Source organism: Leguminivora glycinivorella, chromosome 25 (genome assembly GCF_023078275.1).
Source record: "Leguminivora glycinivorella isolate SPB_JAAS2020 chromosome 25, LegGlyc_1.1, whole genome shotgun sequence".
NCBI lineage: Eukaryota > Metazoa > Arthropoda > Insecta > Lepidoptera > Tortricidae > Leguminivora > Leguminivora glycinivorella.
In genome coordinates this window covers 10,549,035-10,576,698 of record NC_062995.1, presented here as the reverse complement: position 1 = coordinate 10,576,698, position 27,664 = coordinate 10,549,035, and the positions used below count along the sequence as shown (strand labels likewise).

General features: G+C 42.4%; 1 protein-coding gene across 1 annotated transcript in view; it reads right to left on the bottom strand.

Moving 5' to 3' along the window:
* Window positions 1–969: 969 nt before the first annotated feature.
* LOC125239539 overlaps window positions 970–27,664 on the bottom strand; it is a 32,469-nt gene continuing 5,774 nt past the window's right edge. The window contains exons 4-19 of the mRNA XM_048147154.1: window positions 20,533–20,684; window positions 18,794–18,913; window positions 17,716–17,833; window positions 17,020–17,118; window positions 14,113–14,264; window positions 11,766–11,825; window positions 10,654–10,767; window positions 9,749–10,077; window positions 8,202–8,442; window positions 7,189–7,292; window positions 6,302–6,525; window positions 5,341–5,423; window positions 4,255–4,326; window positions 3,602–3,818; window positions 2,647–2,790; window positions 970–1,182 (exon numbers count right to left, since the gene is read on the bottom strand). Of these exons, the coding sequence (XP_048003111.1) occupies window positions 1,042–1,182; window positions 2,647–2,790; window positions 3,602–3,818; window positions 4,255–4,326; window positions 5,341–5,423; window positions 6,302–6,525; window positions 7,189–7,292; window positions 8,202–8,442; window positions 9,749–10,077; window positions 10,654–10,767; window positions 11,766–11,825; window positions 14,113–14,264; window positions 17,020–17,118; window positions 17,716–17,833; window positions 18,794–18,913; window positions 20,533–20,684 (2,370 nt within the window). The 3' untranslated portion in view covers window positions 970–1,041. The remainder of the gene's footprint in view (window positions 1,183–2,646; window positions 2,791–3,601; window positions 3,819–4,254; window positions 4,327–5,340; window positions 5,424–6,301; window positions 6,526–7,188; window positions 7,293–8,201; window positions 8,443–9,748; window positions 10,078–10,653; window positions 10,768–11,765; window positions 11,826–14,112; window positions 14,265–17,019; window positions 17,119–17,715; window positions 17,834–18,793; window positions 18,914–20,532; window positions 20,685–27,664) is intronic.

Here is a 27,664-nt window from a genome sequence, read left to right as displayed (position 1 = left end):
ATTTAAATTTATGAAATGGAAAGTTTCCATCCATACAAAGTATGGGAAGTTTCCGAAGTTTCAGAAGTAAATTTCAGAATTTTGGAGACTTTCCGTCGGCACATCAGTAGCTCAGTATAACATGAGCGTGTTTAAATTATACAATATTATTATGTTCTTATGCTTCATGTGAATTTTTATGAAAAACCTGCTGTTTGGGTTCAATTATAGTGTAGACCAGGGGCCCGTTTCTCGAAAGGTACAAGTCTTGTATTACAAGTGCGCGAACTGTCAAATCGTATGGGTTTCCATGGAAACACACTTGTAATACAAGGCTTGTACCTTTCGAGAAATGGGCCCCAGCTACCTATCACTGCAATATCACAATTTCGATTTCTTTCATTCCATAATTGCTAAATGAGCAGGGTCATGTACTCTGCCTACCCATTTTGTAAATATAGAGGTGAGTTTGTAAGTTCAATTAAAAAGGAATTCTATGATGGAAAGAAAACGGGAATAGGCGAGACGACTAAAAAAAAAACTAATTAGTCCGTCAGTTAGATTATCAAAAAAATTTAAGACACGTATTTTTTTTCACGTAAACGAAAAATGACGACGGTACAGTGCGTTGAAGTTTCGCGTGACGTCACGCCTAGGTACAATTTTTACTTAGAAGTGACGTCACAAGCCCCCCACTAAGGAACTTCGTGCTCTATGTATTTTTTTTTTATTAGAAAAAGCGAAAAATATGTGTACAGTATTTTTGGATCCAACTGACGGACTAAACAGAAGCCATTTTAACACTTTAAGTTCTCGCGCTTTGTACACATATTTAAAGTCACATACAGGTCGAACGCGATTAATTAACATTATTTTTACCTTTTTCCCAACGTTTCGGCCAGGTTGCACTGGCCGTGGTCGCGGAAGACGTTGGGAAAAAAGGTAAAAATAATGTTAATTAATCGCGTTCGACCTGTATGTGACTTTAAATAGAAGCCATTTTTTTTTATGTAGTCGTCATCCCTATTCTATGATGGATAGACAGACCTTACACGAGGTGGTCTAAGGCCCGGCAGTCACGGTGAAATAGACCTCACAATTGGGCATGTTCTGTCGCCACGCGTCGAACACTATTTGAGGTTCCTCTTTGGTGAACAAGTCTAACTTCGGTGCCTCGGGCTCGGCAGGAGGCTCTTGTTTCGCCTGAAAATACATTTACAGTTCGATGTAGGGAACAATAGTACATTACTACAGAGGCCGGGACAAATGGGGGCAACCCCATTTCCCGCCGAGGTATGTATAGTGCTTTTCTCAAACATGGTATGAAATAAATAAAGTCTACTGAAAATAGTAACTTTGGATGGCTGTATATCCTAAACGGTGCGTCGTAGCGCAAAAATAATCGAATTTTCGTTCCCCTTTGATACCCCGTATACGCTTATAAAAAAACAAAAAGTTTAAAAAAAATTCAAAAAAAAACGAAAAAAATTTTTTTTGTATGAAAACGCACCCAAAATCAAATATTGTCTAGGGCCCGTACCAGTTGCAGTCGGCACGTCTATAAAGCTCCTTATAGTTTTTTTTTAATTGGCTAAATACCTGGATATTATGTCACAATTATCTGTGTTTGGAAATTAAAAAAGAAGACTTTGCCGGCCTTGGCCTGCAAGGTTTGTATGAAATTCCATTATCTATCAATCGTCCTAGCCGCACCTGCAACGTCATACTTCGCTGCCAATTATAAGGCACATAACATCAATATTTCATACCATGTTTGAGAAAATCAAATTATTTTATTAAAATTTTTTGATTTGTTTTTTTTTTAAGTAGTAACACTACTATACATAAATTATAAACTGAAATAGATACCATACACTAAAGTAAGTAAGGTGGTGTAGCGGTTTATCACATCAGCCGCTTGATCGCTTTTTCTTTAGTGTATGGTATCTATTTCAGTTTACATTCACAGTTGTTAATGAATTGAAAATTGATATAAAATGAAAAAAAAAAACATACTGGATTGTACGATACTGGATCGCTAGCTCTTGTGAGCTACCAAGACTTAAATTTTAACTTTAAGGTGTCTTACTGAAGTTTTTGTGTACGACTCTTAGCGTAAGAGCTGGGGTTTTCAAAGTATTTCAGCACGCTCCCTTGGAGGGCGCGCCCCACAGTGATAGGAAAGTGATATCACTGAGCGTGTGTCTTTATAGCGATGCTCTACTGCTCCACGATAACTTGTGGCTGCATGTTTTCAATGAGTATGACTTGTCCTCAATGTGTAAAGAATGTATACCTTTCCGCGGCGTCGCTTTAGATACACCACGTTCACATGTATCCTCATAGCGACGCCCTTCTGCACTACAAGAACTTGTGACTACAGGTTTCACAAGAGTATGATTTGTCCCCAATTTGACAGTATTACCTTTCCGCGGCGTCGCTTGGGGTGCACTAAATCCACATGTGTTCTCATGGCGGTGGCCTGCAAGAACTTGAAGCCACATGTTTCGCATGAGTATGATTTGTCCCCAATGTGACAGTATTACCTTTCCGCGTCGACGCTTGAGGTGCACTAAATCCACATGTGTTCTCATGGCGGTGGCCTGCAAGAACTTGAAGCCACATGTTTCGCATGAGTGTTATTTGTCCCCAATGTGACAGTATTACCTTTCCGCGTCGACGCTTGAGGTGCACTAAATCCACATGTGTTCTCATGGCGGTGGCTTGCGAGAACTTGCGGCCGCACGTCGGGCACGAGAACGGCTTCTCCCCGGTGTGAGTACGGACGTGGTTGATCAGCACCGACTTGCCCTGAAACGTAAGTAATTTAGTGGTATTTTGTGAAGGATGCGGAAATGGGGAAAAGTAGTTTTATATTTGTCTCAAATTTCACTAAATATCCGAGAAGCACAAAAACTGAAAAGCCCTAATATATTTAATTTATTTTTGACTTCCAACGCAAAAACGTCGGTGGGGTAGGTGTCTCCTGTGTTCGGATCTCCATCAAATTTGGCCCAATAAATGTTTGTCTTCTGTAGTATTTGACATAAAATAACAATATTTATAGATTTTGGGTATTAAAAGCGTATGATCATTGACGCATTTTCGATTAAAAACATGTGTAGTTTTTTTTATTTATTTTGGCCACCGAAAACGCTGTCAGCGATATATGTGACGTCATCGAATTCGAACCTTACTGCATGTCAAAACAATCACTGATATATTGAACTTTATGCCTTCATACTTAAAAAGTCAGAAAATGTTGCTTCCGAATAGAATGACCTGATACACAGATAATCTATAGATTAACAGGACTGTGTTGTTTTCGCCTGATTACGTAAAAGCATGCTTTAAAAATATTTTTTGCTGTTTCAAGTCATAATAAAATATGATAATATTTTATTTCGGTTAATTGGACAGTACTTAATCATATAAGACTAAAAAAAAGTCAAGTAGCCTATTCTACTCACTCTAAAAGTTTTTCACCAAGCATCACAGACGTGTCTTTTGGCCGGCTTGGCCCCCTGGTGCACATGCGTCCTGTGTTTGGCGAGCGAAGCGAGCGCGACGCAATGCTTAATCGTGTGTGTGCTAGAGCGGGAGAGATATTCATCTTACTCACTCTAAATGCCTTGCCGCAAGCATCACAGATGTGTCTCTTGGCCGGCCTGGCGCCCTGGTGCACATGTCTCCTGTGTTTGGCGAGCGAAGCCCTGGAAGCCAGCGCGGCGGGGCAGGCGCCGCAGGCGTGCGCGCGCAGGCCGTCGTGCTGCACGGCGTGGTGGGAGGCGAGCGCGCGCGCGCACTCGAAGCGCTTGTCGCAGCGCGTGCACGCAAACCTTAAAAAAACCATTAGTAGCTCAGTAGGTTAGAAAGAGACAAAAAGTAGCCTATGTCACTCTCCATCCCTTCAACTATCTCCACTTCAAAACTTCAAAAATCACGTCAATTCGTCGCTCCGTTTTACCGTGAAAGACGGACTAACAAACAGACACGCACACTTTCCCATTTATAATATTAGTATGGATTCCACATTATAAAATAATTTCAAGAACTGGATCGACAAAAGATGTTGGTTCATCATAGAATCTGGTTACAAAATTTCATGAGTAACGGTTGAGAATTGCGACCCGTATAGGACATCTGGACATATAAAAAACAAACGAATCGAGTGATAATAGGCCTAAATAGGCTGCAGGCAATTAGAATAAAATCCCCTTACGCGGATCTGTGCCTAAGCATACACGGAATTTTGATAGCAAAAACACTACTTACTTCAAACTCTGTTTGTCTTTGTGTTTCAAACTCTTCACTAGATGTTGACGTAAACTGTGTGCCGACTTGAATCTGCAACAAAACATCTAATGGGTAATTCCATGTAACAGAGTAATGTAAGTGACCAATTATTTGCATGTTTTTTTATTCATGGTGCTAATTTAAATATCAATATATCTAAGGATTAAAAGTAGGCTTACCTAGAGATAAATTAAGACTTCAATTTGCATCATAAATAAAAAAACATGCAATGAAGTGTGTTCTAAATTATGGAAAATTACATTAACATTAGCATTATAAGGGTTTCAAGCGACAATAAGCCTTTAAGTACACTACACTAAAGCAATCTGAAAAATCAAACAAAGGAAAGTTCGTTACAACATAACGGGAAATAACCGTTAAGCACACATTCAAATTTAACTGCTTCCTAACGACATTTAAAAAAGTTCAACACTTACCCAATTGGGGATTAAAACACTACTCATTTATATTTGAAGATATTAAACGATACAGATATCTATTAAAATATTAATCATTGTCGCCGGCCACACGATAGTCACTGCGCAAGGCAAGCGAGCGTACGCCAGCGACTGATAGCTAAATCTGACTGACCGCTCGGCTGAGGCGCGTCTCCGCGCGGAGAGAGGGTCCGCGGGGGAAAGGGACGCGGCCAACCGGTATACGTTTGACAAGAGAGAGTTGTCAAAGTACAGCGCGATGCAGATAGCAACAGCCGTTACAAATAAACAGTAATAATGTACGATTATTTAGTACGTACATTTTTTAAATTTATATGATTATAATAAAATAAGCCATTTAATTAACGAATTATTTTTCAATAACAGGTAACCGAGGTTACGTAACGTAACTACGTTACAAGTGGTCACTTACATTACAGTTACGTGGAATTGCCCTAATTATTCGATATAGTGAGTTTCGAATATAAAATATTTATGGACGTCGAAATGTTGGTACACTTACAACACTTGCATATTATACACGCAGAGGCCCTACTCCATAAGATAACGTAAGAATATTTCTTGTTCCCTAATGTATCCTGGTCAGTAGCATCAAATTGTAACTCACCTGACGTCACACTCCACACAGTAGTATTCCTTCACGTCAGTATGCTTCAGCTGATGATATTTGATCTGTGTTCGCACCCGGAACTGCTAATCGTACTCAAAGTACAAGTAATTGTTTATTGCCTAATACATCCTGGTCAGGGGCACCAAATTGTAACTCACCTAATGACACACTCCACACAGTAGTATTCCTTCACGTCAGTATGCTTCAGCTGATGATGTTTGATCTGTGTTCGCACCCGGAACTGCTAATCGTACTAAAAGTACAAGTAATTGTTAAAGCCCTAATGTATACTGGTCAGGGGCACCAAAATGTAACTCACCTGACGTCACACTCCACACAGTAGTATTCCTTCACGTTAGTATGCTTCAGCTGATGGTGTTTGATCTGTGTTCACACCCAGAACTGCTAATCGTACTCAATGTACAAGTAATTGTTAATTGCCTAATGTATCCTGGTCAGGGGCATCAAATTGTAACTCACCTGACGTCACATTCCACACAATAGTATTCCTTCACGTCAGTATGCTTCAGCTGATGATGTTTGATCTGCGTTCGCGTTCGGAATCGCTTTCCACACTCCGAGCACGAGTAGTTCTTGATTCCTTGGTGTATCCTGGGCAGAGATATAAATATTTCAATTTCAATTTATTTAATAAAATATAAAAATGTAACATTACAGGAGACCTAAGTCATTACATTTCTTAAAGTAAAGTACATACAGCTTATTTGACAAAATAACATTAATGATAAATACATTTAAATAGAATTCAGTACGACGAACATGTAAAATAATAATAATAAAAATGAAATAAAAGCACAGTAAATTAATATTAGGTCAGACTTTCGCATATCATCATCATCAAACATTCACTCTCAACAACCGTCCAGCCATCCGCAAACACATCACATGAGTGCTGCACAGCACCGAGCTTATTGAGCGCGTTCATCGCTCGGCAAACTGGCGAGTTGCGCCGCGAGACCGTGCGAGCGGGAGGGACCGCGAAGAGGCGCAGGCGGTCGGCGCGGAACCGTGCGCGCCCGTCCGGGACGAATACGCGGCATGCCTCACCAACTAACTCAGGGCAGTCAAGAAGACCTCGCAGGATACGGAGGACTGTCACCAGCTGGTCGAACAGTCTCCGTGTCGCCAGTGCGTTATATCCCAGCGTGCCCTGTAAGTAAGCTGTCGGATACATGAAAGGGTAGTATCCGTACAATTTCTTATAGAGAGTACGCAAAAAACACTTCTGAACCTTCTCGATCATCAATGCATAGGTTGTTTCGTATGGATTCCATACACACGCACTTGCTTCCAGTTTGGATCGTACAAGAGCAGTGTAAAGAATTTTAAACACTCCTACATGCGTAAACTCTTTGCAGTTGCGTGTAACAAACCCCAGGCGCTTGAAACCTTCCGTCACCAAAGATCGTATGTGGTCATGGAACGTAAGCCCAGGATCAAATACCACACCCAAGTCCTTCATAGAATGAGTGCGGGAGAGCGGCTCGCTATCAATGAAATAGGTCGCGGGTATTTCCTGCCTAGCTCGGGTGAAACTCATAATGTAACACTTGGCTACATTAAGAGAGAGGCGGTTTTTAACACTCCATCGATGTATCGCATCCAGGTTACGTTGCATGTCCCGGCAGTCTATCGGGTCTCTGATATTTACCATAACTTTTATGTCATCAGCATATAACAGCAGTTTACCAGAGACCAGACAGCCAGCCAGATCATTTACCATTATGGTAAAGAGAAAGGGGCCTAGCAAGGATCCTTGGCTAACACCTGATCTCGTAGGATACAGGTCGGAGTCGAAACAACCTAGCCGAACGAATTGTTTACGATCCTTCAGGTAGCTAGCAAACAGTTTTAGGAGTGATGGGTCGAAGCCCACCACTGACAGCTTCTCTAGGAGGATATCATTGTCGACTTGGTCAAACGCCTTCCTGAAATCAAGGTATGCAACATCAACTTGGCATCCTTCATCCAGTTTTTCCGAGACGTGGTTTACGAGACTGAGCAGGTTTGTATTGACGGAGCGTCCTTTCCTGAACCCATGCTGCGCATCATTTAAATAAGGGTCAACTAAGGTGTACAATTTCGAGTGTAGGACACTCTCGAACACCTTAGCAAAAGAGCTCAGAATGGCAATGGGACAATAATTTTCGGCTCGCGACTTTTCACCTGACTTTCGAATCGGTGTCACTCTTGAGGTTTTCCAACTAAGAGGGTAGGTGCCAGACTTAAGCGCCAGATTGAACACGTGGGCTAGAAGACTCGCAAGTAGGGATTTAAAGGCCTTGATTATGAACGCGGGCACGTTATCAGGACCAAGCGCACAATTCGGTTTCAACTTATCAATTGCCAGACTCACCTCATACTCAGTAAAACCAGAGATACTTATAAGGTTTTGACTACCAGCAGCTCCCGCTGTTTCTGCACTTAGTTTTGGCTCACGGGAGAGAAACACAGTACTGAAATAGTCGGCAAACGCACCTGCTGCCGCTTGTCCACTAAACATACGGTCCCCATACGTAATATTGGACTCGAAACCGCCCTTGGTTCGCAAGTTCGATACCTGTTGCCAAAAGGATCTTGGATTCGTTTTCAGACGCTGCTGAATGTTACTGATGTAGACACCGTACGCGGCAGAAACTCTTTTTTTTATATCCGCCCTAAGCTGACTATACTGAGTATAAATGTACGAGTCACCGGTAACTTTCCAGCGTTTATGCAGGTCACCTTTCCTTTTTAGGTCCTTGATGACATCCGCGGAAAACCAGGTTGGGTACACTCTGCTGTTAGTCTTTCTACTACGACACTTTTTGGGAACGCATGCATCGAAACAGTTGTACAATAATTCATACAACCGCTCGACCGCCCCGTTCACGCACTTTTCAGCCAGCACAGGACTCCAATCAACCTTAGAGACTCGGTCGTATAACATAGGAAAATCCGCTTTGGAAAAGTTCCAGTCCGTGATCGGGTTTATGTTGCTAGGTTCAACCGTTATCGCTCCTCCAGGTTGCACCGGTGTAACAGTAATCTCGAGAGGGGGATGATAGACATCGGCATGCTCTACTAAGCCTTCAGATGCTGCGCATACACTCACAGCTCCTGAACATTCAGAAACAAGTACCACATCCAATTTACTTCCCTTACCATTAACTATGTCGTTATATTCAGCTAAATTACAAAATGTCAAAAAATAGTTATAATAATTATTTACATTTAAAGTAGCACTATTTAAATTGAGATCTCCCAAGACAATAGTATTGGTATTATTTGTTACAGTAGTACAATCTTCCACTTTACAAAACCACGTCACGTATTCAGAATCCCCAGCACTGGGTTTGATATAAACTACACATATTAAAAACTCAACACCATTCACCGCAATCGAGACCCACAAGTCCTCTCCAGCAGCAGTTTCTAAATCCGTTCGCCGACGAAGAGCTATGCCAGGTCTCGCAGCCAAAAGAACACCACCTCCTCGTGATCCCCGGTCACGCCTTAGCACAGACCAGCCGTGTGGAGCCACCTCGAGGTCGCCAATCATCGAATCCAAGTTCGTCTCAGTAACAGCGACAACGTCTACGTTTAGGAGAGACACGTTATTACGCCAACGCCTCAGCTTAGTCTTTAAGCCGCGTACATTCTGGTAAATGATTTGAAGTGACGAGACGGAATTAGCCCCGCTGCGAGAGTGCGACCGTGGCATCATCACCCTTGTTGACTTTCTCACCGGGGGCGGGGTGGCGACGCGCATGTTGTACGCGCCCGGTGGAACGTTGAAACCATTCTCTTACTTGAGTCCCTGCCGGCCATGCTTCAGGCAACATGAACCCCTCAAAGAGGCTTTCAGGAACCGAAACAATAAATGACGCATAGTTTTCATGGCGTAGCTTTAGTATGTCGACCTTGAAGTTCTCAGCATGACTTATCCTTTTCATATGAATCACAATCTGTTCTGATGTAGTTTCCGGCTTGAAGAAACAAGCGTGTATTCGCCGATTCCGTTCAATAGTCTGGAGATTATGATTCTGGCCAATCCCTTTAACGACTGGCCGTGATGGCAGTGATTTACGTTCGCCAAAGGGACGCCTAGCGCCATTACCGGTAAGGCTACCAGTAGCCTCACTGCACTGCCCATTGTGTAGTTGTGTTTTAAAAGCAGAGGACCCGTTCGAGGCAACGACGGGAGGAGAGGCTGCCACCAACTGCGAGGACCTTTGCTGTCCGGTTTTCTGCCGCTTATAAGAAACCTGTTTCCACGAGTCCTTATCTTCTGCCTTCTTGGAACACTCAACAGGTGGCGAGCTTGTTAACGACGGAATAGTAGGTACCAAGATATCATTAGGTATTTTCTTATCGTCATCGCAATTGGTCACGTGTGTGGCACCCCTATCATCCGGTATCACCCTGTTCGTAGTTCCTGACTGGAGTCGTGTCCTGAGACCTCCCGTGCCAGACGGCGCCACTTTAGGTGTACTGGTAACTGCCAAAGAAGAAGCTCCCTGGGCTGAAGTCAAAGGGATGATCTCGTGCAGGGAAGGATTACCACGTAGATTTCGCAGCTCTTGTAATTGACGATCATACTCATCCAATTTACTTTCTAGAAGTGCCACCTTGATCTTCAATTCGGTGACCTCTTGCCTTAAAGGCTGCAATAGACTGTCCTGCTGCGTAAGAGCAATTCCATTATGATCCGCGATGAGTTTGTTGGTAATTCTATTTATGGCGTCATCTATTCATAAATATGTAACACTAGCTTTTGCCCGCGGCTTCGCTCCCGTTAGAAAGAGACAAAAAGTAGCCAATGTCACTCTCCATCCCTTCAACTATCTCCACCTAAAAAATCACGTCAATTCGTCGCTCCTTTTTGCCGTGAAAGACGGACAAACAAACAGACACACACACTTTCCCATTTATAATATTAGTATGGATAGAAGCGAATTATTATTAATGTATAACAGAGTCAGTACAGTTTACAGGTTTCTAATAAAATTTATTGAAAAACAGATCTCGGAAACAGCTCTGTTGAAATTTGTTATCTAGGGGGTTTAGCTTTAGGTGCCAGGAAACGCGAATTTGCAACGCACCTCCAACACTTCCGGTGTTTCGGGTGTCCATGAGTGGTAGTGATCACTTACCATCAGGCGACCTGTCTGCTCGTTTGCCTCCTATCTCATAAAAAATAATAAATCAAGTTCTCATGCGTTTTTCTTTCGCATTATTAAACGCAAAATACGGTATATCCTTTAAAACACGAGAAAAACTAGCGCAGGTACTATTCATAATACTCACTGTCTATGCTCTTCTAGCGAGTCCTTGTTGACAAAAGTTTTGCCGCACTGCTCGCACTCGGGCCGCTGCCCGCCGTGGTGGTTCCTCATGTGGCCTCGGTGCGTTTTACTATTGCTGGGAACAAAAAAATAACACAATCAAAGGCCATGCTGGGATAAAGCACTAGACCTACAAAAAGCGAGAAGGGTCCCCCCACATCTAGCGTCTCGCGAGCGTAGCGTCGGGCCAGCTGTATGGCAAGGCCTGACGCTGCGTCGGCGCGACGTCGACGCGACGTCTTTTTTCATACAGTTGGCCCGACGCTACGCTTGCGAGACGCTAGATGTGGGGGGACCCTAAGCGATGATACTATAAATAAAAGAGTCGCGATGGACTATTTTTAGGGTTCCGTAGTCAACTAGGAACCCTTATAGTTTCGCCATGTCTGTCCGTCCGTCCGCGGATAATCTCAGTGACCGATAGCACTAGAAAGCAGAAATTTGGTACCAATATGTATATCAATCACGCCTACAAAGTGGTAAAATAAATAAAAAGTGGAAAAATAGGTTTTGCTAGGGTACACCCCCCCCCCCCCCCCCCCCCCCGACTACATGTAAAGTGGGGATTGATTTTTTTTTCATTCTAACCCCAACGTGTGATATATTGTTGGATAGGTATTTAAAAATGAATAACGGTTTACTAAAATCGTTTTTGGATAATATTAATATTTTCGGATATAATCGCTCCTAAAGGAAAAAAAAGTGTGTGTGTCCCCCCCCTCTAACTTTTGAACCATATGTTTCAAAAAATGAAAAAACATCAGAAAAGTAGAACTTTATAAATATTTTATAGGAAAATTATTTTGAACTTGATAGGTTCAGTAGTTTTTGAGAAAAATACGGAAAACTACGGAACCTTACACTGAGCGTGGCCCGCCCGACACGCTCTTGGCCGGTTTTTTGTTCGTTTTTATCGCCGATAGCTCATCGCTTCCTAGCTTTTGGTGGGACCAGTGCCTAAAGCATGTGCTATATCGCAATCTATACAATGCGAGTTATCGCCAGGGATGCGGTTATCAAAAGAAAGCCTTGCTTAAGGTCTATGGGTAAGTTTGAAAAGCACTAAAAACTTACTTTGAAACTTTTCCACAAAGATGGCACGTGAAGTGCGACACCAGTCCCTCGTGTTGATTTCTGTGGACAAAAATAATAAATTCTTAATACCAAATCGTAAAATATCCGTAATTGTAGGGGGTAGGGCGAATGATATTCCGCTTTGTGTGGTAGGGCACAGCACAGCGGATATCATCTCGCTCGAATCTAGAGCAGAGCCCAACTGGGGTAGTACCTCCGCCTTACAGAAGACTGCAGCCAAATAGCACTAGACCCTAACTCATAGTGTTCTGTTCCTGCCGGTGAGTAAGGCTGCCAGAGCTCAACGAGGGTGCGGTGTGCTGATGACGGGAGGACTTACGGAACTGACTTATTTCGTCTATTGTCCTTTGAGTCGTCGGCAACCCGAACCCGCCTTGGAACTTGTACACTCCTTTTTGCTGTGTATTTAACGCAGCAAAAGGGAATGTACAAGTTACTTGACACTCTTTGAGTTGCAGGCGTCCATAGGTTACGGTGACCGCTTTCCATCAGGCAGGCCGTAAGCTTGTTTGCCACCGACGTAGTATAAAAAAAAATGTCAGTTTTACTAACACATTTGTTGTTCATCAATCGACCTAACCGAAGTGCCAATTGTTACGCGGCTATCGAAACGCAGTCTGGGTCTGTCGCGCCACCAAGCTGTCAGTGTGTGTGTGTGTGTGTCTCGCTCTGGCCTGCAGGCTGTCCCGCTCACCTGTAGTGGTCCAGTATGGAGGCGCGGTCGGTCATGCGGCGGCCGCACGCGACGCACTCGAGTGTGTGTGTCTCGCTCTGGCCTGCAGGCTGTCCCGCTCACCTGTAGTGGTCCAGTATGGAGGCGCGGTCGGTCATGCGGCGGCCGCACGCGACGCACTCGAGTGTGTGTGTCTCGCTCTGGCCTGCAGGCTGTCCCGCTCACCTGTAGTGGTCCAGTATGGAGGCGCGGTCGGTCATGCGGCGGCCGCACGCGACGCACTCGAGTGTGTGTGTCTCGCTCTGGCCTGCAGGCTGTCCCGCTCACCTGTAGTGGTCCAGTATGGAGGCGCGGTCGGTCATGCGGCGGCCGCACGCGACGCACTCGAGTGTGTGTGTCTCGCTCTGGCCTGCAGGCTGTCCCGCTCACCTGTAGTGGTCCAGTATGGAGGCGCGGTCGGTCATGCGGCGGCCGCACGCGACGCACTCGAGTGTGTGTGTCTCGCTCTGGCCTGCAGGCTGTCCCGCTCACCTGTAGTGGTCCAGTATGGAGGCGCGGTCGGTCATGCGGCGGCCGCACGCGACGCACTCGAGTGTGTGTGTCTCGCTCTGGCCTGCAGGCTGTCCCGCTCACCTGTAGTGGTCCAGTATGGAGGCGCGGTCGGTCATGCGGCGGCCGCACGCGACGCACTCGAGTGTGTGTGTCTCGCTCTGGCCTGCAGGCTGTCCCGCTCACCTGTAGTGGTCCAGTATGGAGGCGCGGTCGGTCATGCGGCGGCCGCACGCGACGCACTCGAGTGTGTGTGTCTCGCTCTGGCCTGCAGGCTGTCCCGCTCACCTGTAGTGGTCCAGTATGGAGGCGCGGTCGGTCATGCGGCGGCCGCACGCGACGCACTCGAGTGTGTGTGTCTCGCTCTGGCCTGCAGGCTGTCCCGCTCACCTGTAGTGTTCCAGTATGGAGGCGCGGTCGGTCATGCGGCGGCCGCACGCGACGCACTCGAGTGTGTGTGTCTCGCTCTGGCCTGCAGGCTGTCCCGCTCACCTGTAGTGGTCCAGTATGGAGGCGCGGTCGGTCATGCGGCGGCCGCACGCGACGCACTCGAGTGTGTGTGTCTCGCTCTGGCCTGCAGGCTGTCCCGCTCACCTGTAGTGGTCCAGTATGGAGGCGCGGTCGGTCATGCGGCGGCCGCACGCGACGCACTCGAGTGTGTGTGTCTCGCTCTGGCCTGCAGGCTGTCCCGCTCACCTGTAGTGGTCCAGTATGGAGGCGCGGTCGGTCATGCGGCGGCCGCACGCGACGCACTCGAGTGTGTGTGTCTCGCTCTGGCCTGCAGGCTGTCCCGCTCACCTGTAGTGGTCCAGTATGGAGGCGCGGTCGGTCATGCGGCGGCCGCACGCGACGCACTCGAGTGTGTGTGTCTCGCTCTGGCCTGCAGGCTGTCCCGCTCACCTGTAGTGGTCCAGTATGGAGGCGCGGTCGGTCATGCGGCGGCCGCACGCGACGCACTCGAGTGTGTGTGTCTCGCTCTGGCCTGCAGGCTGTCCCGCTCACCTGTAGTGGTCCAGTATGGAGGCGCGGTCGGTCATGCGGCGGCCGCACGCGACGCACTCGAGTGTGTGTGTCTCGCTCTGGCCTGCAGGCTGTCCCGCTCACCTGTAGTGGTCCAGTATGGAGGCGCGGTCGGTCATGCGGCGGCCGCACGCGACGCACTCGTAGCGGCGCGTGTGTATGTGTGCGTGAACGCCGCGGCTGTACGCGGACGGGAAGTACATCGTGCAGAGAGCGCACGAGAACGGGCCGCGAGACTGGAAAGAGTAGTTTGTGTTACAAGGGAGCAAAATCACAATTTAAAGATTCTATAAGGGTCGGCTCACACCGGAATGGAAGCGACGCGGAGAGTACTTTTAGTGTAAGCCGGCTCTAATTTAATTGCAAGCATATCGATGGATTTTAGGAAAATCAAGGTGAACAGCTTTGGATCACGTACGTTATTTAAAAATGAGGGTGAACAGCTTTGGATCACGTACGTTATTAAAAAATGAGGGTGCACAGCGTTGGACCATGTACGTTATTTAGAAATGAGGGTGCGCAGCGTTGGACCATGTACGTTATTTAGAAATGAGGGTGCGCAGCGTTGGACCACGTACGTTATTTAGAAATGAGGGTGCACAGCGTTGGACCAAGTAAGTTATTTAGAAATGAGGGTGCGCAGCGTTGGACCATGTACGTTATTTAGAAATGAGGGTGCGCAGCGTTGGACCACGTACGTTATTTAGAAATGAGGGTGCGCAGCGTTGGACCACGTACTATCAGCTGCAGAAGTGCATGGCGAATTTATCAATGAATTCATTCATAATTTCTCCATGCACTTTTGCAGCTGATAGTACGTTATTTGGAAATGAGGGTGCACAGCGTTGGACCAAGTACGTTATTTGGAAATGAGGGTGCACAGCGTTGGACCAAGTACGTTATTTGGGAATGAGGGTGCGCAGCGTTGGACCACGTACATTATTTGGGAATGAGGGTGCACAGCGTTGGACCACGTACATTATTTGGGAATGAGGGTGCACAGCGTTGGACCACGTACGTAATTTGGGAATGAGGGTGCACAGCGTTGGACCACGTACATTATTTGGGAATGAGGGTGCGCAGCGTTGGACCACGTACATTATTTGGGAATGAGGGTGCACAGCGTTGGACCACGTACATTATTTGGGAATGAGGGTGCACAGCGTTGGACCACGTACATTATTTGGAAATGAGGGTGCACAGCGTTGGACCAAGTACGTTATTGGGAATGAGGGTGTCCGGCTTTGCACCACGTATGTACATTATTTGGAAATGAGGGTGCACAGTGTAGGACCACGTACGTTATTTGGAAATGATGGTGCACAGCATTGGACCACGTACGTTATTTGGAAATGAGGGTGCGCAGCGTTGGACCACGTACGTTATTTGGAAATGAGGGTGCGCAGCGTTGGACCACGTACGTTATTTGGAAATGAGGGTGCGCAGCGTTGGACCACGTACGTTATTTGGAAATGAGGGTGCGCAGCGTTGGACCAAGTACGTTATTTAGAAATGAGGGTGCGCAGCGTTGGACCAAGTACGTTATTTAGAAATGAGGGTGCGCAGCGTTGGACCAAGTACGTTATTTAGAAATGAGGGTGCGCAGCGTTGGACCACGTACGTTATTTAGAAATGAGGGTGCGCAGCGTTGGACCAAGTACGTTATTGGGAATGAGGGTGTCCGGCTTTGCACCACGTATGTACGTTATTTGGAAATGAGGGTACACAGCGTTGGACCACGTACGTTATTTGGAAATGAGGATGCACAGCGTTGGACCGCGTACGTTATTTTAAGGGTAAATCAACTTTTTCTTGCCTGTTATTGCCATGGTTACGGTTCCCTGAATCACTCTGCGTTTATGCAAAATTATGCTACTGAAATTATGCAAGCATGCATGTAGTCCATGTTTGTAGATGGCAAAAGTAAGGAAAGGGCTTGTTAACACCAGAAAAATGCATGTTTGTATAGTTTAAGTAGCATAATTTTGCATAAAACCAGGGTGAGTCAGGGGACCGTAACCATGGCAATAACAGGCAAGAAAAAGTTGATTCACCCTTAAAATGAGGGCTTTGGGCTAAAAATAATAGGTGCGAAAAATATGTATCCACAACCTTAACGTATAGGCAAACAAGTTGCGTATAGTTTAGTGAGACTACTAGGGTAGCAAATGTAACATTATATGTAACCGCATTCTCCATATGCATGAATAAATCATTTCATTTCGTTTTCGGTTTAAGAGTCCACACTCGCGTTCGCGGCATCGTCATGCGTACATGCGAAGAAAAGCAGTTAACGAGTAAAATAATATTGAAACCGTCAGTACCGTCATTTTTTTAATTTTTGTACCTACCTAAACAATGATGGTTGGTACAAAGAGTATTGAATCACTACGTGGTTGGTATAGAGCGTGAGTTGGGTAGTGTGTAGCTGGCTTTACAATATCGGCCACTTTAGACCCAGCCCTATCCATCACAGACAATTGTAGAACTTAAAAGAAACAATAACGTCATTTTGCTTCGTTATAATAACCTAACTTTTAAACCATTTCAAGTTTTTAATGAAATCTCCAGATTAAGTTATTAATATAAGGTTTTGCATGTTACGATAATAGGACCGTTTCAGTAATGTATGGTTTCAGTGGTGTTTAATGAGATAGTGTGAGAATTCAAGGAGAAACAGTGACAAAACAATGTGATGGCGTTTGTTTACATTGTTTGGAAGTTCCATTGACGGCCACTTTACATACTATTGGCACTTTGTTCACATTTATTTTTAATATCTTGACTGTATGGTCAGCCAAGAAACCAGTTTGCCACTTTTCGACTCTTATTTTTAAACACAAAGTCGAATGTGTTAAACCAATTTTTGGCTGACTGCACTCTATCAGCTGCAAAAATGCATGTAGAAATTATGAATGAATTCATTGAAAAATTCACCATCCACTTATGCAGCTGACAGTACCTACCATGTACACAGTGTAAAAGACTCACCGGACTGTGTTTCCGCATGTGGTTCTCCAGTTTGGTGTCGAAGTTGAACCCCTTATAGCACAGGTGGCACTGGTACGGGAACTTGGCTTTACTCTCCTCCTGTAACCAATATTTTAGTTGTCAAAGCGGACCCCAGGCTAGGGTTGCAAAAAAACGGTTTTTTTTTCTGGCTTGAAAAAAGAACATGAAAAAAAACCGTGAAAAAAAACAGTTTTTTTCTGGATCATGTTTTTTTTCTGAAGTACGAAATGTCAAAATTTTCAAAGCAATTAATACTTTAAGACTATTAAACACATTTAATCAAATAATTTTAATTTTTGGTCTTATAAAAGTAACATTTACGAAATCTGTAGTTGGTAGTTATCACTATTTACTGTTGGCAACACCACCACCTCTCCGCGTTGCACGCCGCATCGGGGATTTCCCAATAAACGTTTGTATACTGAATGTTAATCGAATTAAAATGTACGTTATTATCATTGAAGCACGTTACAACTCACGAAAAACCGTTATTGTCGATTATTTGTTCATCTGAAAAAAAAAACATATTTAGAAAAAAAACAAGGGTGTTCGGTTTTTTTTCATGTTTTTTTTTCAAAATTCTGAAAAATAAAAACATTTGGTTTTTTTTTCTATTTGCAACCCTACCCCAGGCTCAAATGAACTGATGAGTCGTGTTAAACAACTATAACTGACCTCACTCTGTTTGAACTGTTCCTCCGGGTTGAGCGTCACGATGCGTATCTTGCTCGGGTCGAGTTCCACCGTCTTCCTGATGCTAGTCTTTGGTTCTTCACCTTCCACTGACTCTTTGCTGTCAAGACAAAATTTAATATTATAAGCTCGTCAATAGGCTAGTTTGCTAGTAGTCAAATCAGCTTCTTTTTACGAACTATCAAAACGATTTGCTAATATATATGGAACTAGCTTTTACCCGCGGCTTCGCTCGCGTTAGAAAGAGACAAAAAGTAGCCTATGTCACTCTCCATCCCTTCAGTTATCTCCACTTAAAAATTCACGGCAATTCGTCGCTCCGTTTTGCCGTGAAAGACGGACAAACAAACAGACACACACACTTTCCCATTTATAATATTATATATATATATATATATATAGGTTACGGTGACCGCTCTCCATCAGGCGGACCGTATGCTTGTTAGCCACCAACGTAGTATTAAAAGCGCGAATTTAAAGCTAGTCTACTAGCCCCGATGCATATGTTTTCGTCTAGTCAGGCCATTTTTTGAGGTTCTCCTTTTTGTACAAAAATAATGTTTTAGTTTAAAAATTATTAATGTTTAATTCTAATACCAATCTAGTTTATTATGGCAGTATTGTACAATAACTAAATCTAAATACAAGAAATATCTAAATATAAGAAAGGAAGAAAATGACGATTTTTATTTTATCTTTTATCGATGGGTATTATAATACATGACTGATGTAAGGCGGCCCAAGGAAAGTAACTAAGTTCTGCTAATAAACTAAAAACAAATCTTAAGGCTATGCATGCGGAACTGCTATAGGAGAGGAGAACTTGATTAAGACAACATTTTTTAAAGTTCTTTTTTTTTAACAATATAAGTCACATGCAACTTCATTTTACAATCAAAATAAACTATATTAGACTACTTTTACAATTCTCACTACTGGGTTGTGATATACCTACATGTGTAAAAGTTATTAGAATAAACAAGATATTTCTGAATTCCTAGACGAACTCTTCTGCATCGGGGCTAATATATACTCGATCCTCTTTGATTTACATTCTTACCTCTTCTTCCGCTTAGTCTTGGGCTGTTCCTTCTTTTTCGTCTTCCGTTTCTTCTTAGTCTCTTCTTCTTCTTTAACTGGTTGCTCTTCCAGTGTCTCGTCAGACTTTTCCGTCGTATTTCTGTAATAAATACACATAATCAACGCCTGTTTTCCCAAAAGGGGTAGGCAAGGCACATGAAACTGCAAGTTTCAGCGCGACTCTTAGCAATAGGGATGACCACTACATTAAAAAATGGCATTCTGTTTAGTCCGTCAGTTAGGTCGTCTAAAAATACTGAACATGTATATTTTGCTTTTTCTAATTAATGAAAAAATACAAAGATATACAGAGCATCAAAGTTCCGGGGTGGGGGCTTGTGACGTCACTTCTAAGTAAAAATTTTACCTAGGCGTGACGTCACGCGAATCTCAACGCACTGTACCGTCGTCATTTTTCGTTTACTAATAATCTAACTGACGGTCTAATTAGTTTTTTTAGTCGTCTGGCCTAATAAGGGGTTGAAAGAAAACGAAGAGGTATTGCAGTGAGAGATTGCTACCCCAAAGGGGGTGGTGATATTCTGAACCTGTCACCACACGGGTACAGTCAGCATCACAAGTAGAGGATTAATTAACGCCTCAGAAGTCATCATGTAATAATAAATCATCATCCTCCTTGCGTTATCCCGGCATTTGCCACGGCTCATGGGAGCTTAGGGTCCGCTCTGACAACTAATCCCAAGATTTGGCGTAGGCACTAGTTTTGCGAAAGCGACTGCCATCTATCTGACCTTCCAACCCGAAGGGCCTTATTGGAATTAGTCTGTCCTTCACGATGTTTTCTTTCACAGAAAAGCGACTGGCAAATATCAAGTGACATTTCGCACATAAGTTCCGAAAAACTTATTGGTACGAGCCGGGGTTCGAACCCGCGACCTCCGGATCGAAAGTCGCACGCTCTTACCGCTAGGCCACCAGCGCTTCAGAAGTATTAACTACCATTCTGTAACCACTAAATAAAAAGAGATGTGTATCTGTACATACAAAAAAATAATTAAACTTTGACATTTCTGATTGCACTAACAGATAAATTTTACATATTTATCTATGTTTTTAAAATATTATTCAGATTCTTTTGGTGCATTGTTTCAACTGCTACTATTACGGCCAGTTGCATCAACCACATTTGACAGACACATCATCGTCACGCAGCAGACGTCTATGGAACTACCCATATAATAAAATTTAACGAACGCTTTAACGGTGACAGACGGTTTGATGTAGAGATGGGCCGAATACGGACTTTGCCGAATACGAATATTCGGCCGAACATTCGGTTCAGCTGTTACCGAACCGAACATTTGGCCGAATATTCGGTTGAGCCATATTTTAAATTCTGTCTTAGAGTTAAAAACGTTTCAATGATTGGTAATGGGTACACATTTATCTTACTTAGCTCAGAAAATTTTGGTTTTTGTTTCTTAAGATACGTTATTTTACCTTTTTTATAAAGGTAGTTTCTTAGAATGCTGAAATAGGATGTCATTATCCGATGAATTACGAAACAACTCACGCTATTTATTTACTTTGTTTATTCGGTAAATATTCGGCAATGTAACCGAATACGAATATTGAAAAACTTGCTGAATTTTCCGAATACCGAATATTTACCGAATATTCGGCCCATCTCTAGTTTGATGCAACGCAAACGCTTAATGCTGCCACTAAAATAGGATCAAATAAATAAATAAATCTCACCTGAACTCGTCTAATGTAATGTTATCGTCATAATCGTCGAAGTCAAACTCTTGCTTGAGCTCTGTGGGGGGCTCCTCTGTGGGGGGCAGCTCTATGGGGGGCGGGGGCAGCTCTATTGTGTAGAGGGCTGACTCTACTGGCCTTTTCTCATGCTGTAACAAATAATTCAATAACTATTAAAGGGGGAGGGGGGATGTCACAGTTTCGTTTTCTTTCAACCCTTATTTGCCAAGAGTGGCACTGAAGCTTTAGTAGTTTCTAGAGTTTGCATTATCCGACAGATTTTTAATATTCGAATAATTCGGATAATACAATTTTTATTATTCGAATATTCGAATAATTCGGATAATTTCTGATAATTTATTAAATGGAACAAAGTTAATGTTACAGGTGCGTATAAGCGTGGAATTGATAACGGCTGAGATATATGAGCGCCATAATGCGAAATTTACCTACATTTTTATTTATTTTTTGCGTAAATCAGCAAACTGTAGAAATTAAAACACACCTAGCTCTCTATCTTTAGTTCTATGACTAGAATCTTGCAAACAGATAGTGAGCTGTCGATATAATACAGTTAGTAGTAGTGATTAGTTAGGTGTTAGGTATAACGAGAAGTTTTTCTGACAACACCTTTACCTTGGAAATGGATGGTAGAGAGGATGGCTTGTGTAGAGTGGAACGTGAGACAACATCATTGGATATGATGATGGTTATAGGCGATACAGCGTTGTCATATTATCCGTTCCGATATCGGATATAGGAAGGATGTCAAAGGCAAAAATCAAAGATGGCGCCTTGAATAATTTCGAGAATGTATAGGAGTCGGTCCTTCGCTCGATCGGATCGGATACTCATCTTATCTTAAATCTGCGGGGCCCTTCCGGATACACTTCGACCCATCGGGATCTTTTGTACAATTACCCCCTAAGATCTTAAGATCCTTCAGCTATTCAGGAGCTTCTCGACCATCTACACGTATCGGATGATGAGGCTCATGGGTAGCTCTCTGATGTCCTTTGGTAATAGGTAGCCTGCTCCAAAGTTCTTCATTCTTTGTCTGGCGAGGGCGTGACATTCACACATTAGATGTCTGACGGTCTCTTCCTCTTCGCCGCACATGCGACAATCTGTGTAGTGAGCGTGTCCCATCTTGGCCAACATTCCTTTGATCCCGTAATGGCCTGTGAACACCCCCGTTATAATTTGGAGTTGTCTTTTGCCTAGCTTTCCTAGCTTTTTGCTCCATCCAGATTCTACCCTCCGCATAAAGAGCTTTGAATGCTTCAGACCTACCAGGGCATCCCACTCTTTTTGGTGATTAGCCTTTGTATGGTCCTTCATAGCCGTTTTAATGGTTCCTTGTGACGTTGTCTTCAGACCTGGCCTTGGCAAGTTCATCAGCATTTTCATTGCCAATGAAGCCTTCGTGCCCCGGTATCCATACCAGTTGCATCTTGTTTTGCCTTCCAAGCTTGTTAAGAGCTTGGATGCCGTTTAATACCAGTCAAGAGTCACCTCTGGGCGATGTGAAGGCTTTGAGTGCCGCCTGACTGTCGCTGAGTATATAGATATTCTTTCCTTGGGTTTGTCTAACTATATTCTTATGTACACAGGTAATTATTGCGTATGTCTCGGCTTAAAAGACAGTGGCATAATTGCCCATGCTGATACTACCACTGTAGTCACTAGTCATTTGCATAAATGCCTACGCCCGTACCAGATGCCATCTTGGACCGGATCGGACACTTAATATAAAAAGTTGAAAACTCTTTTCGTAGGCTCTAAACAAAAGCGTCCTGGTTAGGGTCTTAGAACAGGAATGAGCAACTGAGCATAGGTACTCGTTCAAAACAGAATAACCAAAAAAGAGAAGACCAATTAGTCGAAGACACTTCCTATCCAGGTGTGGATCATTTTAGACCTTAGTTGCACAGTGGCTGGTACCAAAGTACCAATGGAAGGGGAGAGGCGATAAATAAGTATTGTACCACCAACATAAAATATACAACACATAAAATTAAAAAAAATGAAGAAGGAGGAGGTACAAAGGCGAACTTATTTAAATATTCAAATCCAAAACGCCTCAAGTTGCTCGGCAGCAATTTGATGGGTTTTAGTTTCCAAGCTGATCAGTAGATCGACTAAGATTTCAAAGTATAAGTAGTAATTAGACCGAATTGTATGAATGTAACTAAGGACTTAAAAGGAAAATGCCTTATATTTCTTAGTGAAGTGGAGGGAATTCTGGCGTACTAAATTGCCATGGAACTGATAACAGCTAAATTCGGAGTGAGGCGCTAAATTTCAATTTCAAAAAAACAAGGGACCAGGAAATCTAGGTATAAATCTCCCTTAAGTACGGTTTTACAGATAACTTCACGTTAGCTATTAGCAGTAATGAAAGTAGGTTGGGGTAACGTTTTCATATTAAAAAATAATACTTGAACGTTTTTCTGTTTTTTTTAAATCATCCAATTAATCGAATATTTGATAAGAACTGAGTGCGTGGGGTGAGGCATTCTGCTTACTTCTTGTCCACGAATGCTTTCTTTGTTTTGTAAATATTAGTTTGATTTTGAAGATAAATAGGTGTTAACTTGTTAGCAATAACATTGTCCGTATTAAGAATTGATCGAAATTGGTTTCAGTGACGTCTATCTATTAAATATATTACTTATAAATAAAAAATAATGTTTATAGAAATTATCCGTTTATCCGGATAATTTCACTTGGATTATTCGAATATTTTCGGATAAAAATATTGGCGGATATTCGAATAATTCGGATATTCGAATGTGTAAAATCTTCGCTGGTCTCAGGTCTTCGTAGTGGTGGTAGAAATAATAAGCGGACTGTAGTTTGGTGCTGGTTTAATCCAAATTGTGAGAGAATACAAAAGAAAGTGGTACAATGAATGTCGTTGGAGGCGGAATAACCGTAAGTTTTTAAAAAGCTCTAAAAGCTGTCAGATTTGAATGTGAATATTGCCAATTGTAAATAGTGATTTCAAGTATGATTTTATACACTCCAATGAATATTTTAGTTAAAAAATATGCAAGTAGTATTAATGAATAATAGAATTATAAATGAACATTAAATAAAAATTGAATAAATTAAAACTGATGATTTGCAATGCGTAATGTCAACTTGAATACAATATTGAATATTTTAATGAAAGAATATACAAATTGAAATGTCAAAAGTTGCATGATAATGAATTAGAATTAAAATGAATTATTATTATTAAATTTATAAAATTGAAAATTGATTTTTAATTACAAAAATGAATATCTTAACCTAACGAAGACAGGATCAAAAACCAGGGTGGTTTTTGAACGGTTTCGTAACATGCTCCCGCCTTGAAGTCTGTGACTTCAACTGTATGCCGAGGGGGAGGGTAGACGTTGTTGCAGACCGTGAGATACCGTCGCTGCCATGGATGCCTTCCAAGTTGTCCTGCTGCTGAGTGCCACGAACCGGTGATGTCTTGGAGGCTGCAATCTGTGCATGTGGAACGAAATGTGTGGATCGCCCATCAGGAAGTGGAAAGGAACGAAAGGACTGAAATATGTTTGGGTGAAAATTACCATAATTTGAATCAGTAGGTGTAATGTACCTATGTGAAAGTGTGTAATAAATAACGTGATAACAGTATAAATGAAACGCCTCACGCTCTCTTGATACGTTACCTATCAAGAACTGTATCGTTTCGTTATTCAAAAGAGGCCCTGCATGTAAGAACGTGAGGCGGTAATATTTGAATATAAAAATGTATACATATTGACGCTGATGTTTTGAACTGAGCAACCCTGAACGTTGAAGAACCTGAATGTGAATGGAGTTGCTCGGTCTTCCCACCCCACGATCGTAACTGCACCTGTGAATTGTATTGCCATGTTTGGCTTCCAAGCTACGCTCCATAGAAAGGAGGCAACTGAAGTTCGCTGTAATGAGTATCCCTGGACTGACGGCCGCTCATTAAACGCGATGGATGTCGTGGATTGCTGATCATGAGCAGCTTTTGGACACTGACATTGTATCGTACAACTGTCACTCGGAACATTTGAATCTAATTCCCTAACTGGAAACTGAATATTTGTATTTGAGGGAGTTTTATGTGCGGATATGGATACTTGTGTGTTTATCGTGCTATCTAACATATTTTTGATCGCCTGAGTGGACACTTTCACTGTTGAATTAAGTTTTGAATACTTATGAATCAGCACTTGTGCATTCGACATGCTAGCGAAGTAAATGTCTTCGAAGAGTGCCCGCTCATCCTCTATATACTCTCCGCTTGTGAATTCTGACAATATGTCTATGTCTAGCAGCAATGTATCGAACTCATTGTATAAAAGCCCTATTTTGTCAAATCGAAGCTGCAGCTCTGCAAGCTGTAACTCGTTTACTTGCGGTTCAACAGCTAGTTGCGACACAAAATTGTGAAAAACAGTAAGTTTACCTTTAATAAGTCCAAGCTTGTAATTAAGTTTATGAAAATCATGTTCCGATGACATTGTGGCATAATAAAATGCTAAAAAATGAGCCTATAAATATTGGTACAAATTATGACCTTAAATAAAAACTTTGCTCTTAAAAAATCTCCAGGCGCTAAAACTATTTGCTATGCGAATCAAAGGTATGCACTTGTATTACGTAACCTTGTTTACGACTTATTTGCACTGCAGTTAGTTATCAAGATTGTTTTAAGAACGTGTTTGCCTATTGTTTTTGAAGTTTTTAATTGAAATTAGCGTAATAAAGTTACAAAATTATTGAATTATTGTTATCGTATTATATAGGAATTATGTGAAAGTGATAGTTTATATTAAAATCTTAAATATTATTACTGTGAACTGGGTCAAGAGGTTATACCTACTAAAATGAATATCTCTAGTGAATAATCCTATCGAAATGTCTACTGGCTTCTAATCCAAATGATGGCAATGAATTAACTTTCTGCACTTAATGGGAAAGCAATGAATTTGGTATTTGAATAGGTATGCCTGAATAATACCTAATGAATATTGCAGCTACACAGAAAATGAAGAAAACAAAGGAATGTGGATAAAAAAAGAAAGGAATGGAACGATCTCACTTTGTTCGTTTTCCCTCCTGTGCTGGATGCTGCTTGGTTTTGAATGCTGGCTCCCGCTGATCTCCACTGAATACTCCTGGACTGGTCTAGTTGGCGCTGAATTGGCTGGATCCCGCGACTGACTGCTGGTCACGGATGGATGCCCACTGCAATGGGATGCTGCGTGTGCTCGTCGCGACTTTCACCCGTCCTGGATCCTGGCTGATGGGATGGGACGCGATGAGTGGAAGCCCTGGAACCTGCACGCAGCTGAATACGCCCTGCGCCAACCTGGTCGACCCACGGCTTCGATGATGAAGACCCGTTGCATAGGTGGAGCCTGACTCGGTGCCACAGTCCTGTCCTCTCACAATACAGAGGCTTCGTAAGGACCATGTAACTTCCAAATTACATGGATATGGATTTGAAATTGTAAAAAATGTGAATAAATGCAAATTGTGAGGACAAAGAAAAGTGGCACAGTGTCGTTGGAGAGCGGAATAACCGTAAGTTTTTAAAAAGCTCTAAAAGCTGTCAGATTTGAATGTGAATATTGCCAATTGTAAATAGTGATTTCAAGTATGATTTTATACACTCCAATGAATATTTTAGTTAAAAATATGCAAGTAGTATTAATGAATAATAGAATTATAAATGAACATTAAATAAAAATTGAATAAATTAAAACTGATGATTTGCAATGCGTAATGTCAACTTGAATACAATATTGAATATTTTAATGAAAGAATATACAAATTGAAATGTCAAAGGTTGCATGATAATGAATTAGAATTAAAATGAATTATTATTATTAAATTTATAAAATTGAAAATTGATTTTTAATTACAAAAATGAATATCTTAACCTAACGAAGACAGGATCAAAAACCAGGGTGGTTTTTGAACGGTTTCGTAACAATGGGACATGTTTATTATAGACAATGGTACCGGTACCGGTACCGTGGCGAATTTGTTTTGCAACAAATAAAATACTACATGCAGTTTTTCAAACTTATTTATAGTTATTTCGTGATTAAATATTCTTCCTACAAGTCTACATGACCGGAGACCTAACTGCTCACCTAGAGGTTTCTAAAAAACCCACACAACATATGCCGTTCACAAACCAACTCTGAGTTCCGTCGCACTTCTTCCAAGTTCATCATCAGCTCCATCTCATGACCGGAGACCTAACTGCTCCCCTAGAGGATTCTAAAAAACCCACACAACATATGCCGTACACAAACCAACTCTGAGTTCCGTCGCACTTTTTCCAAGTTCATCATCAGGTCAAAGGTGAAACGTTGGTGGCAATCGTATCCCATGGACGTTTGTTAAGGAGAATGTCACATTCATGGTCTTTTCCTACTTTGAATAACTGCTAATATTTCGTATTAAGTAATTATTGTGATAGTACCTCAAAAACAATCCTTCTACTAACTAATAACTAAACTATGCATTTCTACTAACTAATGAATACCAATTATTCTAAACTAATCAAGCAACTAAATAAAACTACAGTTTCTAGATAATTATTCTCAATTACAAATCACCTCTCTTTTATATTTCAATATCTGGGCAACCGAGCTTCGCTCGGTTCTGTTTCGTATCCTTGACATGTGTCGCCATCTAGTTCAAAAATGAATAGTACCTACATCGAGCGAAAGAATTCTCAGCCTTAACAACACAACTACTCCACACGAGATGGCGCGCATTTCGCCACAAAAACTCAAATAGTGTATTTTCTATTCGTTTTAGCCTTGACCTGTGTCGCCATCTAGTGTTTGCAATAAATAGTACTTACATCGACCGAAAGAATTCTGTCTTAACAGTACAACTACTGCACACGAGATGGCGCGCGAAGAAAAACGCATGAAAACTCGAAAATTCGCGTTTTCCGGGACCTAAGGATAAGTTAGACCGATTTTTCACCCCCAAAAACCCCCACATAACAAATTTCTGCGAAATCGTTAGAGCGGTTTCCGAGATCGTCAGTGTAAATAAATATATATATAAATAAATAAATAAATAAATATACAAGAATTGCTCGTTT